This window comes from Curcuma longa, chromosome 11, assembly GCF_044706935.1.
Source record: "Curcuma longa cultivar G26 ecotype Majalengka, Jawa Barat chromosome 11, ITB_CL_G26_1.1, whole genome shotgun sequence".
In the NCBI taxonomy this organism is placed as follows: Eukaryota; Viridiplantae; Streptophyta; class Magnoliopsida; order Zingiberales; family Zingiberaceae; genus Curcuma; species Curcuma longa.
The window spans coordinates 28511298-28529482 of NC_133871.1; the positions used below are offsets into that span (position 1 = coordinate 28511298).

At 37.8% G+C, this 18185-nt stretch overlaps 5 protein-coding genes across 6 annotated transcripts; all 5 read right to left on the reverse strand.

Annotated features, from left to right (window-relative positions):
* Positions 1-129: 129 nt before the first annotated feature.
* Positions 130-1639, reverse strand: LOC141839002 (uncharacterized). Of its 2 annotated transcripts, none has more exons than XM_074726645.1 (3): positions 1392-1639; positions 517-598; positions 130-427 (listed from the first exon to the last, which is right to left on the reverse strand). In XM_074726645.1, exons 1-3 carry the CDS (start codon positions 1452-1454, stop codon positions 261-263), a joined length of 312 nt encoding a protein of 103 aa, XP_074582746.1. In that variant the 5' UTR covers positions 1455-1639; the 3' UTR covers positions 130-260. The 2 variants fall into 2 exon arrangements, with proteins under 2 accessions (XP_074582746.1, XP_074582745.1); XM_074726644.1 differs by having other exon boundaries at positions 130-430.
* Positions 1640-2557: 918 nt separating this feature from the next.
* On the reverse strand, positions 2558-8137 carry LOC141840028 (aspartokinase 1, chloroplastic-like). The gene is given in 15 exon segments (XM_074727911.1): positions 2558-2830; positions 2931-2993; positions 3109-3225; positions 3682-3798; positions 3889-3981; positions 4075-4194; positions 4527-4643; positions 4799-4894; positions 4987-5040; positions 5042-5137; positions 5796-5950; positions 7060-7100; positions 7188-7270; positions 7389-7823; positions 8018-8137. Coding segments are annotated over 14 exon segments (1707 nt in total). The 5' UTR covers positions 7791-7823; positions 8018-8137; the 3' UTR covers positions 2558-2677.
* Positions 8138-8693: 556 nt separating this feature from the next.
* Positions 8694-9780, reverse strand: LOC141837518 (OVARIAN TUMOR DOMAIN-containing deubiquitinating enzyme 4-like). Its single transcript, XM_074724898.1, has 5 exons — positions 9675-9780; positions 9254-9375; positions 9143-9183; positions 8957-9055; positions 8694-8874 (listed from the first exon to the last, which is right to left on the reverse strand). The coding sequence occupies exons 1-5, from the start codon at positions 9718-9720 to the stop codon at positions 8694-8696; spliced, it is 489 nt and encodes a 162-aa protein (XP_074580999.1). The 5' UTR covers positions 9721-9780.
* A 697-nt stretch (positions 9781-10477) lies between these two features.
* LOC141839453 (succinate dehydrogenase [ubiquinone] iron-sulfur subunit 1, mitochondrial-like) lies at positions 10478-13067 on the reverse strand. The gene is made up of 2 exons (XM_074727198.1): positions 12363-13067; positions 10478-10806 (listed from the first exon to the last, which is right to left on the reverse strand). Exons 1-2 carry the CDS (start codon positions 13043-13045, stop codon positions 10638-10640), a joined length of 852 nt encoding a protein of 283 aa, XP_074583299.1. The 5' UTR covers positions 13046-13067; the 3' UTR covers positions 10478-10637.
* Positions 13068-16906: 3839 nt separating this feature from the next.
* Positions 16907-17925, reverse strand: LOC141841468 (uncharacterized). Its single transcript, XM_074729642.1, has 2 exons — positions 17382-17925; positions 16907-17305 (listed from the first exon to the last, which is right to left on the reverse strand). The coding sequence occupies exons 1-2, from the start codon at positions 17823-17825 to the stop codon at positions 17243-17245; spliced, it is 507 nt and encodes a 168-aa protein (XP_074585743.1). The 5' UTR covers positions 17826-17925; the 3' UTR covers positions 16907-17242.
* Between the last annotated feature and the right edge of the window lie 260 nt (positions 17926-18185).

Sequence of the window (18185 nt, forward strand, 5' to 3'; positions counted from 1 at the left end):
GAGCGAAATGCTTCGTGGCAGACGAGGAACAAGGGAGGAACACTAGCGTTTGTAGATACACAGAGGAAGCGATTAGTCGTTGATCGACATGTTTAATGCTAATCTGATTTAATCTTTTCCATTAAAAATGCACGGTATGTATGTATATATATATAGAGAGAGATCTGATTTTTATTTCTTTAATCATTTCCTTTTTCAAAAGTAAAATAATGAGAACAAAATACACATTTCATTTGCATATTATTGCTCACGACATTACATTACAAAGAGCTAAAAGCACCGAAACAATGGCGGAGTCCAAAGGAATGCGATGGTTTGCTCTTGTTGGAGCTTCTTCCTTCATGTGTTCTCCTCTTCTTGTTCTTCTGCACAACTCCCCTCACTGTCGCTTGTTTCTTCTTGAAGTCCACCACGTAGTCCAGCAACCCTGCTAGAATGATTAATGGCAATTTATTAGTTCCATATCCAAAAATGGCTTACGTTTACAATTAAATTAATCACTTAATTAATTCTTACTGTTCATCTTGGAGAGAAGCTTGGAGACCCTCTGTCTGCAGTGACTGCAGTCCATATTGGCACTGATCACAATCACTTGCACCTAAACATAAATATTCAATCAAATATCGTAAATGAATAATATTGATAGAATGGAATGTAAATTAAAGATATGGAATCAGATGAGAGCAAAATTCGAAATGAAATGAATGTAAAAGATAATAATTTATTCTTTTCATTTTTGTTGTGTTAATCAAAAAGCTATTATTTTTCTACCCCTTTAGTTCATTTAATCCTGTAAGTTAGTTTGTTATGATTAGTTTGATTAACTTGGCTGTATCAACCCAATGGACATATTCGGCTTGATCAGTCTAATAATAAATACTATATTTAATAGAGTTAAAGTGAAACTATTCATCTTTTTCAAAGAATAGAATAGGTGAAAGAGAATAAGTCATTTGCCAGGTTGAATCATTCCAACTCAAATATCAATTCAAACACTGAATGAAAAGCTAAGAGGGAATGAACCATTCCAGTTCGATTTTGTTGCACTTTTGTCAGACTCAACCCTAAGTTTGAAAAGTCAACGAGTGATATATATATATGGATTCTATTCTCTTATTGTGTACCTGATAGAGCAGGTACTAGTCACGAAAATAGAACCATTTGCAGAAGTCTTCACAAAGAAAAAGCAGACGTTGACAGTCCGAAACCACCAGATCAAAAAGCAACCAACAATCACAAAAGAAAAGAAAAAGAAAAAGAAACACGGAAACCAATCTCCAAAACTGCAGCCTGCAGAGTTAAACACTGATTCTCGAACTGACGATTGGATTGCTCAGTGAACAAGAAAATAAAACTAGAGAGAAAAAGAAGATGATGTTGAATGTTGATACCTGAGGAAGACTCAAGTTTTCTGCAGACCTCAAGGAGCTTCGTGTTCTCCTTTCCCTCTCCATGGCTTTAACCTGCTCTCATTTCTACCAACCTCCTTCCTAATAATCTTTCTTCTTCTTCTTCTTCTTCTTCTTCTGCTTCTTCTTCTCCTCCTCTCTTAATTTTCAGCAACTAAGCTTGAAACCAGCAGATGCAACCTCCTTTCCTCTCTTAATTTTCAAGCAGATGCAGCCACCTTTTCCTTTTCCTTTTTTTGTCTGTTTTGTTTGCAATTAAGTTCACCACCACAGCCTTTAACGATGTCAATGTTGGAGTGACCTCACAACGCTATGCTGATACGCCACCGAGCCAAGTCCACGCTCCTGCACAACACTCCACATGACCAACCTTACTGCATGAGACAAAAACAATTATATTACTGCATACTTTTTCTCAGTGGAAAATTAATTATCTCTAGTGGATTCATACCAATATGACGACTAACCACCAGCGTAATAATTGCCAAATGTAAACTAATAATTTTCTTATGTGGAAATAAACAGAGAATTTCGCCACTAGTTTATGTTTCTGTCCGACCAAACAGACCCCACGCCACAGCCTCTCATCGTACAGAATAAAACCTTCATTCTGTTATGTTCACCAAGAAAATAGATAATTGCATATGTTTTGTAGTGTTTGTGCATGAGCATCTCACATGCTACTGGTTTAGAATAAGGTAGATGAGAATTCTCAAGTCTGACACCTCACTCGAGCTGTACACATGGCCAACTCAAATTTCTGCATTTTTTGCTGTTGACTAAAGAAAAATGGAACAATTTAATTGGAAATTAATAATAAAAAATTGCTGTCATGCCCATGACCATCGGAATATCAGCATTCATTGTAGGAAAAAACCAGTGGCACACCCGTATTATTCATGCTTGGATTGGACCAATATAATACTGGTGGCCTAGTGCTGTAACAAACAGTAATTAGTATATTAAATTAATAGTAAGTAGCATATTGAATCCCCAAAGAATTCGAAAATCAATACGATCGGATCGCCAGTTTAGTGAAAACCGTCAGTTTTGGTGCATAATACGCCATATATTTATATGGACTACAGTCCCTGTTCAGAATGTTAGCACTACCATTATCGATTAAGACATCCAACTAGACACTGAGATTTAAGTTTTAGCTCCAAAAATTGGCATTAAAAATTTAATTTAGGACTACCATTATCAATTACATCATCCAAAAATGAATCAAATGGGGAATGAAACATATATATCAATTTAGTGGGTGACTACAGTACAGAAATGGATGGCACTGGCGTGCCATTGTCGCTGAATCCAGCTTCCTCGAGCTCTGGGAGAGAACCACTCTCAAAGAATGCTGCATGTAGAGCCGGCACACACTGCTTTGCTTCACTATCTTGAACTATTAAGGAAATGTTCACCTGCAGTAAAAGGTAAATATGAGAAAATGGACCAAACTTGAAACAAATATTGATGGAATTTCCATGTCCGATTTACAAAATGAAGAAGCTAAATGTACACCTTCGATGCTCCCTGAGATATCATCTGGACATTCACTCCACTCTTGCGAAGAACATTGAATGCCTAATGTGTTGCCAGACATATTTTAGCGAATGAATATTGAGTACTTTTGCTTTATAATTTTTCATACTTCTGGGCGAGTAAAAGATATTGATTCTGTTAGTCAAAAAAGAAATACCTTTTCTAGTATCAATGATGAGCGTTGAACATTTCCAATAAGAGAAATGATGGATCGATGCTGAAGGAGATGAACCACTGCAATTTTCTCTAATTCTTCAACCACATGATCGAGTTCCTGTATTATGAATTGGAGAATCATAGTAGTAGATGAAATTTTTTAAAAAAGGTTACCTAGGTTTGAATGGGGGAGAAAAGTAGATAATGATGGCACTGCAATCAGTAGAATCCTATTATCTTGAATTACTTTACAAATTCTATGAACAAGCAAAAACAATTTTGGAACATTAAGTGGGAGATCTAAGAAGAACTAGTGCCACACAACATTTGTTTTCACTTCAAAGCTCGAAGAAATGGGCACTGCATGCAACAAGAGAAGGCCAAAAGATGCCTATTGGAGTGTGGTCCATATTACATTTTATGTGCCTAGGTGAACTAGCATAGCCTCAAGTTTCAAAGGTGTATTAGATCTGGAGCCTTACCGCCTTACAGCCTACATGCTCCTTCTCAGAATACTAAGCTAGATCAAACAGTGCAAAAGAAGAATTGTGTTCGTTCATACTTCTGTACTTGCCTGTTGAATTAATTCCCTACTCCAGAGTTTTGAAGGATCCAGTGTGACAGAAATGCTGACTTCGCTGGTTGCTACACAATCGACAGAGATCCCTAAATCTTCAAATATGGAGAAAACCTGCACTCCAGAGTACAAAGTTGCTTTAGTGAACCATAGGAAAAACATAAAGCATACACATAATTTTTATGCAAAACTACAAGCATATACCTTGGCTAAGAAACCATACTGACCGAGCATTCGAGTGCTCACTATATCCAACATGGTAATATTTGATTTCAAAACAATGCTGGTTAGTACAGCCTGCATTAGACCCAAGAAGATAGTCTCACTAAAAGAACAGGTAGAATTAGCCACAGCTTTATAAAATAAACAAGAGAAAGGGATTATTCTCACCCTACTCATATCTCTCTCCTTTGTAATGACAGTACCAGGAGCTTGAGGATTGTAGGAATTTTTTACTCTGACTGGTATATCACCTTCTCTAGCAGGTCTCATGGATTGGGGATGCAAAACCTGTACATTAAATTTTTTTTTGAAATTTGCAATATGAACAGGTCAGAAAAGAAACAAGAACATCATAAACTGAAGAATGTAAAATGTGCAGAACATTTAAATCACCATGAGGATATGTGTCCCATAAATGAAAGCCACCAGATTCTACTTGATTTGTTCTTAAAGAAGAAAGAAAATTTGATATAAGAATAGGATATATCCATTATCAAAGATGAAAGGTCCTTTGCGGCAGCAGAACTTGAATTTCTTTTATATTAGATGAACATAAGTAATGAGAAAGAAGAACAAAAAATTCAGTCAGAAAAGATCATTTATGACAGAAGCAGGCATACCTGAGCACCAAAATAGGCAAGCTCAGCTGCCTCTTCAAATGTCAAATGTGGAACGGGCCTTGCTTTGGGATATATATTAGGATCACAAGTCAAGACACCATCAACATCCTTCCAGACCTGTAGAAAACAAAACTAGAGCATATAATGGATGATACTTAATAGCTAGAAAATGAATCCACATAGTTCGTGAATGATTATTTAATGTTGATCGAGAGTGCAGGAAAGAATAGGTTAATCTGAAATAAGACCCTTCAAAGTAAACAAGATTTAACCTGAATTTCACGTAATCCCAAAGCTTTGCCAATAGTCGTAGCAGTTAAGTCACTTCCTCCTCTGCCTAAAGTTGTAACAGCACAAGTTTTCCAACCCTGAATCAAGGAAGGAAAAGCAAAGACCTTTCAGATACAATTTAATTTGTATGATAGTGTTGCAATTGTACAAAGGTAGCCTAAGAGTTTACCTTCCCAAGAAAGCCAGTAACAATAGGAATTGCTGGATCGTTAATCCAATCACCATGTAAGCTTCTTGGCAACAGCAGGATAAGTTGCTTCCAAGATGTCTGCATTTGTAAACTCATCTGTGGTTATGAAACCAATATCAAACGCATCGTACTGCAAAAACATTTAAGGCAAAACAATTAGTTAATTCCAATATACCACTTTAGGAATCAATTGAAAAAAGATCAAATTTCACCGACACAAGCATATGCAACCTGATCATCCAAATTTAGCCTAACATCAGTTCAAACAAGTCCCTCCAATGAGTTAAATTTAGTCAAAATATGAACAACGAATCTCATTCAGTGACTCCATTGATATTTAACAACGTTAATAAATGAATAAATTCCATTCCGATATTTTACTGCACATGAATTTGTTCGAGGCCAACAAACCTAACAGTTCTACCCAGTCTAAAAATCTTGATAATTGTATTCTGGTGGTGCAGACTGGCATTCAAATTTGGTACAAGATGCATCAAATCTAAGAGAATATCCTATACAAAATAACTGTCATAAGAGTGCAAAGGTGAGAATAGTTAAAACGAAAAAATGAGAACAACAACATGAACCTCGTGTGTAAGTCAAGTAAAAGAACTAGCCAAACAGAAGAACTAACATACAAACAGATTGTGTCAGCTATAGATTTTTAATTGGTAAACATTAGTGTATATACATAATCATTCAATTTGAGACAGTTCAATTTACATGCAATTTGAGGTTCAATTTACATGTAATGAGGGGGGGGGGGGGGGGGGGAGGGAAAGGAGTACCTGTCGTGCCTTTACACCAATCTTGTTTAGATATGCTGCAAAGATTCGTGTAGACATGCATTCTCCAAATGAAACCAGATAGTCTCTTGTACGAAGTGTTAGCTCTTTCATCATTGCAATACCTTTCAGAAGTTGTTCTAACTCATCCAACAAAACTGCAAAATGTTCACGTTTAAAAAAATGCAGGATAAAATCATTATTTGACAAAAATGAGAATTCTGATTATGATTCACAATAACTATCCATGGGCTGCATCTCAAGTTTCTTTGGAGAAAGAAATGCAGGATGACTAAATATGCACTAGCTTCGAAAGCTATCTGAATGGTTTAAGCAATTTATAGATTATCTGACAAGGGAATCAGTCACCACTCTATATGCTTAGAATTGTTTAAGCAAGTGGCCACTAGCCATTCACCTAGATACTCTTACTATCTTACTATTGATATTCCACCAAGATAAGATAAGCTGAAGAAGTTCCAGAGAAAACCAATCTAAATAGTAACAACGTGTTGAACACACATTATAGTCACATTTAATCAACAACTCTGCACATTTACTTTTGATACTTTTTGAGGGTATTTCTTTTTCTGCATGTTAGTCTGAGGTTTGTTGGTCTTTATTCGTTAGGCATATGTCCGTTTTATGCATTGTTCATGTTAATTCCCTACTCATCAATAATATATTATGTAAAGAGGGCTACCTAGGCTTCCTTGAGGAGAAAAACTAATTTTTCCCTCAACAACATACATAGCCTTATTTAGTCCATCTAGTAACTAACCCACATTCACCGGCTTCAATTTTGTATAATCATAACTAAGATGGAACTTTCATAGGAGGCAACCTTTTGAAACCATCTCTACATGTTTTCATAGGAAGAACCATGCAACCTAGCTACTATTCATCAAATTCAAAAACTAAAAGTAAAAATTAGTTCTATCTAGAGATAACTCTATAATAAAAGAAATCTCATATACACCCAATCTTACTGATTATATCGACCAAAGAGTAATATCCACATTCCATGTGAAAACGAAATCTCCTATCTCATAAACCTAGCTCTTGTTTCCCAAATAAATGCATCCTTAGATGATGTCAGGATCTTATGGCTTATATAATACAAATTTAAAGGTAGCATAGACATTTCATGCAACAGAAAAAACCAATTGTCACCAACCTAATATTTTGTGCATTAATACATAAATAAATAAACAGATACTGAACAAAAAAATTCAAATAAGATGGTGTAGGAAGAAAACAAGTTCACCAGATATGATAGACTTGTCAAGCCCGAGTTCAAGAACTGTCCTGAGAATATCAATAAAAGAAAAGCAGATATATTATACTCTGAATACAATATAAGCGGGAAAATCAGGACATAACAAAGTTACATACTTGAGGTGAAGCTCTTTTATGAATCTTAACTCACAAATTTCTGATACATTAGAAACACCACAGCAAACTGCTTGCTCACCAGCCTAAGTTAATTAAGCATTGAACATTCCAGATATCAGCAAAAAAAAGTGTCTAATTCTTTTTCCAATTATAGAAAAGTCTGAGCACATAGATGAAAAGGAAGTTTTAAAGAGCACGAACCAGCAAAAGGTTATTAGTCGCCTTTCCCATGGCAGAGAGAACGATCACCGGCCTTTCCTCAGAAAAGCTTATAATGAGTTCAGCTACCTCTTTCATCCTCTCGGCCGAAGCGACTGATGACCCACCAAATTTCATCACAACACTCAGCGGCGTTGCTTCACCGTCCAAACTCTGCCTCCATGCCTCACCCTCCTTGGAGGAAGACGTAAGTCCTTTCTGACAGCTGACCGTCAAAATTCTTCTATCATAACTACACTTCCTCTTTCCACAGAACCATCTCGTAGAAGGTTCAGTTCCGAGCTTAATATAGCAAAATCTCGATGATAAACCAATATAGGTCGTCGGATTCCTCTTATTTCCGGTAATAGGACATTGAAGGGCAAACTGGATGGACGCTGCCATGATTCCAGACAAAGGGAACACTCTCTATAATTTCTGCAACACAAACAGGTCATTTCCAAACTGATTTCAACGCGAAGAAGAGGAAAAGGACGAACTTGAAGCAAGTTCCGAACGGGAGCAAAGAGATCAACACGAAAACCAACAAAGGTGTAAATTAATGCGCAACCAGAATCAGATGTCGGCCGATTGCATGATTAGAAGCAAGAAGACAAAGAATGAGACCGTACCACGATTGGGATTTGGAGAAGGTGTGGATTAGGGTTGCCGCTGCTTCACTTCTGAGCGGCGGCGGAGCTCCTCGAGAGAGAGAGGCACTACACACGAACACGAGGAAGAAATACGTCGATAGGGTGGGACAGTTTTTGTTTTTTTTTTAATTTAAATTATTGCTTTGAAAATATATATTGTTGACATTTCACTTTGCCACAATCATTTCATGTATTTACTCAGTTTACCTCCCACGTTTTTGTTATTGCATATATGGAAATTAACTTTTGAGAATTAAAGTTATTAAGATATAGAGTGGTTGATGGGTCTTACTCGTAATTTTGAAAAGCTAAAGGAACAAATTTCTGATTAATTCATATCTTAAAACTGAATATTTTTAAGACTGATGAATTCTCATGGATCAGATCAGAGAATATTTATTTAAATTTTGTATTCTGAAATAATAATATTTTCATGTGACAACAACAATTAATCAGAAATTAAGGTTGCAATTCTCTTCAAGCAAATTAAGAAATAGTTGAAACCCTGTGGATGTTGCATTTTTTGCTCTCTGGTTATGCACCTGCATTAATACCCCTCAACGTTAACATTACTCACAGTGTCCTGAAACATAATAAATTTTCATTGATTGAATCGATATATATATATATATCCTTTTAATTACATGCATCAGGATCAGCATGACTCTAACCATTTCGATTTTGTTTTTGCAAGACGCATCTGCAGTGCATCATAGTGCCCATATCCATGATACAGAACTCGGATCGGATTCTCTTTGCCATATTCCTGACCATACTCAGCTATGATTTTTAGGCCATCAGGGCTGTTGCTCGACATGTAAACCGTGATCGGCATCCTGCGAAAACTCGGCTTTATGATCATCGACAGAAGTTGTGAATTCAGCAAGCAATTCATATGATGGTTGGATTGTTACTGACTGAAGAACATGAGAACACATGAGCAGCTCTGGTTCACCTCCCCAAATGTGAGGCTTCCTGATCTGCCTCACATATGTGTCGAAGTCTCCCTCAAGAAACCTGCACTTGCAAATAAAAGAAAAAAGGAAAGAAAAAAAAAGATTGCTGAGTTATTAAATTTAAGATTTTGAGGAGATTTCTACTAACCATTCTGTGTCTGTCCTCCTCTTGATGAATTCATCAGCTACCTGATAAAATGAACAGGTTACAGAAACTGCAGGAATTGAAAGGGAAAAAAATGGATGGGAGTTTTATTACTTTTGATCTGAGGTCATCTGCAAGTTCTTTCTGGAGATTTTCACTTGGAGATGGTTTCCCTTCTCTGAGGCAGGCACCATGGGCTACTGATCTGAACAAGCACCTTCCATCACCAGGTATTCCTGCAACAATAATTAATGCAGCATTATAAATGATTGTTAATTTTCTGGAAGCTAATCACTTCGACAAACATAATTTTCTCTGTCTCATGATCTAAATAAGACATCTCGAAACAAACCCAAGCCACTTCCCATTCTCACCATTATGAGAAGCAGATCAAAAGGCACTGAAACGAACACAAATAACACAAAAGCAGCTAAAGTTGCACCAAACTTTGGGCAGAAGAAAAGAATACGAGTGCATGCTTGGCTTGCAAGCAGAGGACTAAGCTAAAGCTTTCTTGTCGGAAAAAATGACATACGAATGGATCGCAGACGGCTACGGGACGTGCTCTCCGGTCCGGACATGGATTGAGGAGCACGGAAGGCAGGAGTGCATTCGTGCAGCAGGCAATTCTCTGAAGGAGAGCTGAGAGAGTCGAGTCGAGTCGAGTTGAGTTAGCTGACGATCAGGGGAGGGAATCCACGGAATGATTCGTGGCAGATAGGAAAGGGTGGAGCAAAGGAGGGGAATCGAATTCCATACCTGTAATGATTCTTGCTTTAACTCTCTCTCTCTCTCTCTTTTTTTTTTTTGTTTGGTGGCTTTTTATTCTGGTGTCGGAGCTTGAAAGCTCTCTGGCGATGGATAGTGGACGCGGAGGAAGATTGATCGATGAGAGCAACGATCGCCATAATATAAATTATTTGAGTCACTTAAAAAAAAAAATAGAAAAGTTGCTTCTATTTAAATGATTTGAGTCACTTTTTTTATTCATGACAAATTCGAAATGTAAAGAATCAAATATATTAGAAGATATAAATTCTTATAATAAAAAAGAAAAAATAACTTCTCTCTAAAGGTAGAAATTCATTTTAATAATTAAATAGATATAAAGTAGACCAATCACAATATCACAAGAGTCTATAAAATTTCATATAATACAAGATATAAAGGTTTTAATCAGTCCATTATTTCCTGAATATGGAGTTTTGAATTGCTCACATTGTGCATCTGCACATTCACAAGCATTATTCTTCAACCATTAAATAACAACAAAAATTAAACAAAATTTGTCCTCAATATTACTGCTCATCAATATTAATAACGTTTATATAGAAAGTATTGAATGAAATACATCCTGCCTGCGCCTCAAATAAAGTACCTTCATGGTACACCATGAGTAACAAAATCAAAACAATCAGCAAACCACTCAAATATTAAATACGAGCGTTCATCCTTTATTTTCAATCACGATTTAAGTAGAAGGCGTCTTCAGAGACATTTACTGAAGCTGAAGCTTCTTAATGGATTCAATTTGTTTTGCAGGATTCAATCCCTTGGGGCAAGCATGAGCACAGTTCATGATAGTGTGGCAACGATATAGCTTAAACTCGTCATTAACCGCATCCAGACGCTCCTTTGTGTACTGATCTCGACTGTCCTGTATCCACCTGCAAAAGTACAATATGTTGTTTCAAGTCCATACATGAGCATTACTGATGTATTCAAAGAAACAAAATAATCATCAAATAAGAATGAACAAATATCAACATTAACCAGTTATTCAATGTTATCACTTTACAGGCCCTTCTATATCTAGTTCATGAATTAGCACAAAGCTACATTCAGAATAGAGGCACCAAAAGATGATTAGACATATTCATCTTCTAGAAATAAGAAAAGTTCAAGGCATTTGTAAGACATTAACTGAAGTTTCTGTTGTTTATATTTATTGAGAAAGACAACAAAGAGGGGTAAATATTCAATATAGCCTTAAATTTCATGTTTCTAATGTACATAAAATATTATATATATATATATATATATATATATATATATATATATATATATATATATATATATATATATATAAAATTTGTAACAATCAAACCGTCAACTAGTCCACTTACTAGATTATCTATAATTTTAACGGAATGAAATGTTTATATGTTTAACACCTCCATGGCAAACAATGGACATATAGTTGAAAGATATGAACTCATATCCCTTGATGTATATTGTCGACGTGATTATATTGTTCATCTAAATACTCCAGGTTATTGAAATAACAGGGAATTGAATAAGTGGACAGCCATATGATTACAATTAATATAAAAATTTATGCAAACCAGTGTTACAATTAGAAGTTCAGGCTATATTTGCTAAAGAACATGAAAAATATCAAGCTATAATTAGCAATTTACCATATAAAGAAACACTAATAGATTCATTACTCGCGGACAAAAGCAAAGGATCACCATCAGGAAACAACGTCATCCACTCAATAAGTTTCATTGTCTAGTTTCACAGACGCATAAGACTGAAAGCTCAGTCATTAACAATAAGCAAAATTAATCAAAAAAATCTAACATAAGATTTAGTAATCCAATGATAATTTAAAATGTGTTTCCTGAATTAAACTAACTCTAAAACAGCAGCATAGCCATCAAAATCCATATATTTCAAATATTATTCATACAAGATGAGTCTATCAAACATGCAAAAAGTATTAAAATTCATTGCTTTTTGTAGAAAGTACATATCATTCTATTATACAAACAAAACTACAATACAATTCCAGATCCTGCATTGTGTTCATTCAATCTGTTTCACATTCCAAAGTCTCAGTTTTTTTTCCAAAATCCCTAGGGTGCACATTCCACCTATGCTCAATCGATGTAAACTTATTTGAAATTAAGCATTTTTTCTGATGCATAAGTAGATGATACAAAAGGTTACAAATTTCTAGGTACCACATTCTAGCTTTAATGTAAAGGACTTCCTCAAGATAACAATCAAACTTTATGCACTCAAATAAAACTCAATCTTGTAAAGATGAAAATAACACCATGCCAACAACAGAAATTTGTCTACAGCATCATGAAAGCATAGATAAAACTCAGGCAATAAGCATAATATCCAGAAGGAAATTATTCTCCTTAAAAAATGAAGATTTTGACAACTTGAATAATCAATAAGTTGTCACTTTTATTAAAAAAAACATTACCTGTTGGCATGTAAGAGAGCAGCCGGACCTAGATAGGTCTCAGGGTTCCACCAGTAGCTAGGGCAGGATGTGCTACAGCAGGCGCAAAGGATACACTCGTACATACCATCAAGCTTCGTGCGGTCCTTCTTGCTCTGCAGAATCTCCTTCCCAGGGGTCGGTGGCGGATCCTTCCTCTTGAGCCACGGCTCCACGCTCTTGTACTGGCTGTAGAAGTTGGTCATGTCCACCACCAGATCCTTGATCACGTACATGTGCGGCAGCGGGGTGATGGTGGCGGAGGCCGAGGAGGACGGGATCTTGGTGAGGCAGGCAAGCCCGTTGTCGCCGTCGATGTTCATCGCGCACGACCCGCAGATGCCCTCCCGGCAGGAGCGCCGGAAGGTTAGGGAAGGATCGATCTCGTTCTTGATCTTGATCAGGGCATCGAGGACCATGGGTCCACACTCTCCGAGATCGATCTCGTAGTTCTGGAGCTGCGGCTTCTCGGGATGATCAGGATTCCAACGGTAGATGGAGAAGGTCTTGGTGCGCTTGGGAGCGTCGGACTGGGAGGAGTGGGTCTGCGCCTGGAGGAGACGCGCAGCCGTGGGGGCCATGGCAGCGGTCGAAGGGCCATGGGCGGGGAGAAGGCTAGGCGCCGCGGCGGAGCCTCGGCGGAGAAGAACCCTTGCAGTAGCCATTCAATGGTAGAGGGAGGCGAAATCAAGGGCACGGATGAGAAATTACGAAACGGAATCGAAGGTGTCATTTTCAGTATCCGTGAAATAATTAAATAGTACTGCAAACTGATTTATTTTTATTATCACATTGTTGAGTATTTTATTTATTTATTTATATTTGCATATTTTGGTTTCAACAAATCAAACTCAGATTCATTCTATATCTATAAATTACCATCACTTTTCTGATTTAATAATATTTTAATTTCTTTTTGCCCTTAAAATAATTACATAAAAATTATTTATCATTTATGAAAAGAAAAACATTTTTTCTATTGACGTGATGAACTAAATTAGAAAAAAATACGATGAAAATAACTCTTTTTAATGCATTTTATGATCTTTCTTGCATCCTTCTCTTAGATTAATTTGTTGTTGGCATCGATACTAGAAAGGTAAACTATCTTTGACATCGTCATTAACAACATCTTTTGCTATCTGCATTCATAGAATTCTTTTTCGGTTCCAGCACAACGTTTTTCAATTTCATGTCACCAACCATACTGATCGATCTCAGAAATAGAAATCTTAATATTCTAACATCATAGATGATCAAACTATCAACCAATAAACTATTGATGTGCACGTCCCTAAAAGATAGCCATCGAATAAAATAAAGGAATTTAAAAAATACTCAAAAAGAAAATTAGAATGATGCTGGGATAGACACCGACAAACTACTCTCACATTCAAATTAAGATTTTGTATGAAAAAAAGTTTAAGGATTTAGAGAAATTAAAGTTGATGTGTGTATACCTGTGCCCATGGATATGGACAACCTTTTATAGAAATATTGATATCCGTTTAGGATAAGTTCCTCCTTATGCATTAGAAGAATTCTGAAATATTTTTTTCTATTCTGATATACCTATTCTGATTGTCTGTGTTCTTTGGGATATTTTCTTATTTCTCCGGAAGAAACAATCTTAGGTTCTTCTGATTTTGCAGGGCAACTAACTTTTAGGATCCGGCATGAGGTCAAGCAAACATCAAAATCAGAACCGTAGGTTTAAAGTGGAGTTGATACACTATGTTGAGCAAATGTTGAAGTCAGAGTCCGAGATCGAGATTCGAGACTGAGATGAAGTTGACACGTGATGCTGAAGTTAGAGTCAGAGCCCAAGGTCGAGATCTGAGGCTGAGATGAAGTCGGTGTGCGATACCGAGCAAACGCTGAGGTCGGAGCCTGAGGTTGGGACCAGAGGTGAAGATGAAGTATGTGCACAATGTCGAGCAAACGCTGAGGTTTGAGCCCAAAGTCGGAATCCAAAGACTGAGATGAAGTCGACAAGTGATGCTGAGATTAGAGTCAGAGCTCGAGATCAAAACTTAAGGCTGAAATGAAGTCAGCAAGTAATGCTGAGGTTGGAGTCGAAGTCCGAGTTTGAGATTCGAGGTTGAGATGAAGTCGGCAAGTGATGTTGAGGTTGGAGTTGGAGCCTGAGGCTGGGATCTAAGATTGAGATAAAATCACCCGTGATGCCAAACAGACGCTAAAGTCTGAACCCGAGTAAAAAACACTGAAGGCAAGGCTTAAATCTTAGTGAAAACTAGGATCAGGGTTACACGTTGTCAACTAACCACCCTTCGAATATCTCTCTAAATCTTTTCAACCATTTTACTCCTTAAGGCCGCGTGGCGGTCATGGGTCAACCACACGGTGGGCACGTGGCCGCTTAGCTATTTCACAGTATCATTTAACATTCTGAAGAAAAACAGTCGAAGGCAATTACATATTTGTTGGACTTGCCGTAGGAGTAGATCACAATGATGATCTGCTCTTGTTGTTCACTTGTTCGTATAGGATTTGAAACGTTCATATATAAATTCTAAGCGAAATTGCAAGGATTTATTATCAGATTGATGAAATGACAAAGATTGCAGGTAGGTGTGCCAATGTCTTCCATTGGGATGGAGACTCCATCTCTTGCATGAAGCTCCAGTAGGTGTGCCTCTGCTAACTTCTGTTGCACGCAAAGAAATTAAGCATGCAGAGGTAAGTTCGAATTATATTCTTCCATGAATCAAGAAATGGAAGAAGGGAGAAGAAGAGCATTCTGATATTTAAAATTAAACAGTTTGACCACTCTGTTTCAGCACCTTCTGCAGCAGAAACTTCAAGTTCTTTTCAGCCTGGGGAAGTTGCTGGTGTTAAATATGTTGATAGAGATCAGTTGAGAGAATTGGTGAGAAAAGCTGATGCTGATGAAGATGGCATGAACTATGAAGGTGCCCCCTGGTTCAGATTGGTCGTGTAATAACCTCGGGGAACTCTGCAATACTTAGTCTGGATATTGCCAAGTTTTTTTTTTTGAGAAATATTCTATTGAAGTATCTGAGTTCAGTTTGATGATACATGCTGGAAGAAAATCCAAATAGAGTACGATACAAGTTTACACATGAACAAATAGAGAAGGAACATGCTTGTAGATGACAGAAGATACGTATGACATGCATCTGTATATTTCATAAAAAGTATTATGTAAGACATTGTAATGAGAAAAATCAATTTTTAGGAGGTGGTGAAGTTAATGGAATGTAGTCCAGTTTTGGAGGAATACTACAATTAAACTCCAATTTCTGTCAAGTTCTTCAGCAGCATGATAGCCAAAGCCAGAACTCCACGTGCAGTTTCTGCAAGCTGGGAACTAGCAGACAACAATTTTATGAGATGTCACAGGCACAACGTGATAACTCGAAAGCTCTCGTTTTTTTGCCTCCTCAGTTACACTGATTCACCTGCCTGCCTGGTTGATCTGCTTCACTCGGACCAACAGTTAATAGTTACTTTGACTCTATTTCTCTCCTCTTACTATGTTCCTCGTTTGAAACAATCTGAAAGGTTATCTATTCTGCCATCATAGTGTCGATGCCCATGTTATCTCTGTGATAGTAATCTTTCACCATAGAGGCTTTGTCAGTGCATGCAACAATTTATGCCTTGAATTTCTGAAGGTTCACAATAGTGAAAAACTAAGTCTTCAAAGTTTCATTTGGTAGCTTCCAGCACATGCCATGGCTGGCAACAACTTGCCTGCTGGTGGCTTTCTTAAACTGTGCATGTGTTCTTGAACGACCGATATCTTTCTTGTAGCTTTGCTCATCTGAAACGCTCAAGTCAATGAAGAAGATGAATATTTAATTTGTCTGGGTGGTTGCTGTATTGAACTGGATTTCTGAAGCGGTTGAAAATTTTAATACGATGGAAGCACATAAAACCTGTGGTACTTCACAAGTTTGTGATACTTATCTGGATCGTTTCTTAGTTGGAATTTGTCCCCTGACAGAAATTAATTGAGATCACTTCGATGATTCATCTTCATCATACCTCGACCATCAAGATGTGACTGCAAGGGAATCACTAGTTCTCTTTCTTACAATCAAAGACAAACTGATCGCTGGCGGCAATGGATGTCATTGCCAATGCTTATGAACCAGAATATTTCTCCCTTCTTATCTTTGTAGAACTTTTTTTAGGCATTTGAAGTTTTCTATAGTAAAATTTATAGGAGCTCGATGCATTCAAGTTAAGGGAATTTGATCACTTTTAGCTTGAATATCCTTTGACTTAAAAATTAAAAGTAGCCCTTTTTCTGCAAACTCACTAATCATAATTCATCTACCACCAGTTATTTTTGCCAGTGTCTGCACTAAGTTTGTAGTCCAACTTGGAGGCTATCACTCTGACACACCTGTCAGAGCAGCAGTAAAGCAACAGCTATGCATACTATGAACAAGAAGAACACAATACCATGGCTGCTATTTGTTCTCTCCATTTTTCCTGTTCAATTCAATCCATCCAAAAACTCACCGCCAAGATAGTTTCTTTCTTTCAAAACGGCGATGAATCAATTGTACCAACCAAATAGGATATTGACTCCGATAACAGTTATCGGTGCGCATGCTTAAAGATCCCACAATGTACAGAAACATGGACTGGGAAAAAAAATTACTCACAAGAAAGTCAAATAACGAGGGGGAACAGAGGAGGTAGCTCGCTTGCTGCATTACATAATCATATAATCCTAAAGATGCATTTTTTTTTCACTGCTTCGATCCGTCTTGCGAGTTGCCATTACTTCTTCAGGTGATTGCGGTAGCTACACGGCCAAAATTGAAACATTCTTCATTCTGGAATGGAAGAGACAGCGGATTCTCTCAGATTGCAGCTTTTTGAGCAGCGTCTCGATCGATGTCGTATTGGGAGTCGTCAGATTGATTCTGCACAATAAAAAACGAATTTTGAGTTGCAATTGAGGGAATCGGAGTTATTGTGAATTAGGGCGAGCAGGCGGACCTGGGCGGACAGCGAGAGGGGGGTGCAATTCGGAGGGTCCTCAAAGAGGGAGAGGGGGAATCGCTTGTCGACGACGCCGACATCGAAGTGGATGATCCCTGAGGTGTTGTCGTCGAGGCGGATGGCGAGGACAGGGAACCAGAGGAAGAGGTCCTGGGCGGAGATGCCGGAGAGGGCGGCGATCTGGCCGTGGGAGATGGTGCCGACGACGCTGGCATTGTAGCGAACTTCGCTCTCGAACGTGGCGGTGCAGGGGGCGTCGAGGCGGGCCTGGAAGAGGCCGTCGGCGTCGATGGAGAAGTCGCGGACGCCCTTGGGCAGGAGGCCGATGGGGAGGCCGTGTGAGCGGAGCACCTCGTAGGCGCTGTCGCCGGCGGCCAAGGGGAAGGGAAGTGCAAGGAGGGGGAGGAGGAGGGAGAGGAAAAGGGGAGGGACGGAGATCATGCTGCTTGCTTTCTTGGTTTTATAAAGGTCGCTTTTTTAGATTTCTTCGAGGAAAGAAAGGAAGGAGAGAGGAGAGAAGATTGTGGTGTTCAAGGAAGGAGGAAGGAAAGAATGGGATGGATGGAGAACGAATTATGGTAAGCTTTTTGTATCGTGCCCTAACTTCGAAACTATTTTTAGAAAAATACTTCTTAGTTTTAAAATTTCTCAAATTACGCTTCTTCCTTGCACGATTTGCTCAAAATACCCCTCATCAAATCAATAATTTCAATAATACCCGACCTCATGTAACTATGTTTCATGAACGAATCAATAATTTCAATATTAGAATATTTCATTGTAAATATTTTACTCAATAGA

Excerpts from the sequence above, each read along its gene's own strand:
- LOC141837518 (XM_074724898.1), bottom strand. The coding sequence starts at position 9,720 with ATGTCCGGACCGGAGAGCACGTCCCGTAGCCGTCTGCGATCCATTC. Across the intron at positions 9,376-9,674 it reads TAGCCGTCTGCGATCCATTC|GAATACCTGGTGATGGAAGG; the intron begins GTATGTCATTTT and ends TTATTGTTGCAG. Across the intron at positions 9,056-9,142 it reads AGGAGGACAGACACAGAATG|GTTTCTTGAGGGAGACTTCG; the intron begins GTTAGTAGAAAT and ends TTGCAAGTGCAG.
- LOC141839453 (XM_074727198.1), bottom strand. The coding sequence starts at position 13,045 with ATGGCTACTGCAAGGGTTCTTCTCCGCCGAGGCTCCGCCGCGGCGCCT. Across the intron at positions 10,807-12,362 it reads GCTCTCTTACATGCCAACAG|GTGGATACAGGACAGTCGAG; the intron begins GTAATGTTTTTT and ends GTACTTTTGCAG.
- LOC141841468 (XM_074729642.1), bottom strand. The coding sequence starts at position 17,825 with ATGATCTCCGTCCCTCCCCTTTTCCTCTCCCTCCTCCTCCCCCTCCTT. Across the intron at positions 17,306-17,381 it reads CCCTCTCGCTGTCCGCCCAG|AATCAATCTGACGACTCCCA; the intron begins GTCCGCCTGCTC and ends TTTATTGTGCAG.
- LOC141839002 (XM_074726644.1), bottom strand. The coding sequence starts at position 1,454 with ATGGAGAGGGAAAGGAGAACACGAAGCTCCTTGAGGTCTGCAGAAAAC. Across the intron at positions 599-1,391 it reads AAAACTTGAGTCTTCCTCAG|GTGCAAGTGATTGTGATCAG; the intron begins GTATCAACATTC and ends ATTTATGTTTAG. Across the intron at positions 431-516 it reads GCTTCTCTCCAAGATGAACA|CAGGGTTGCTGGACTACGTG; the intron begins GTAAGAATTAAT and ends TAATCATTCTAG.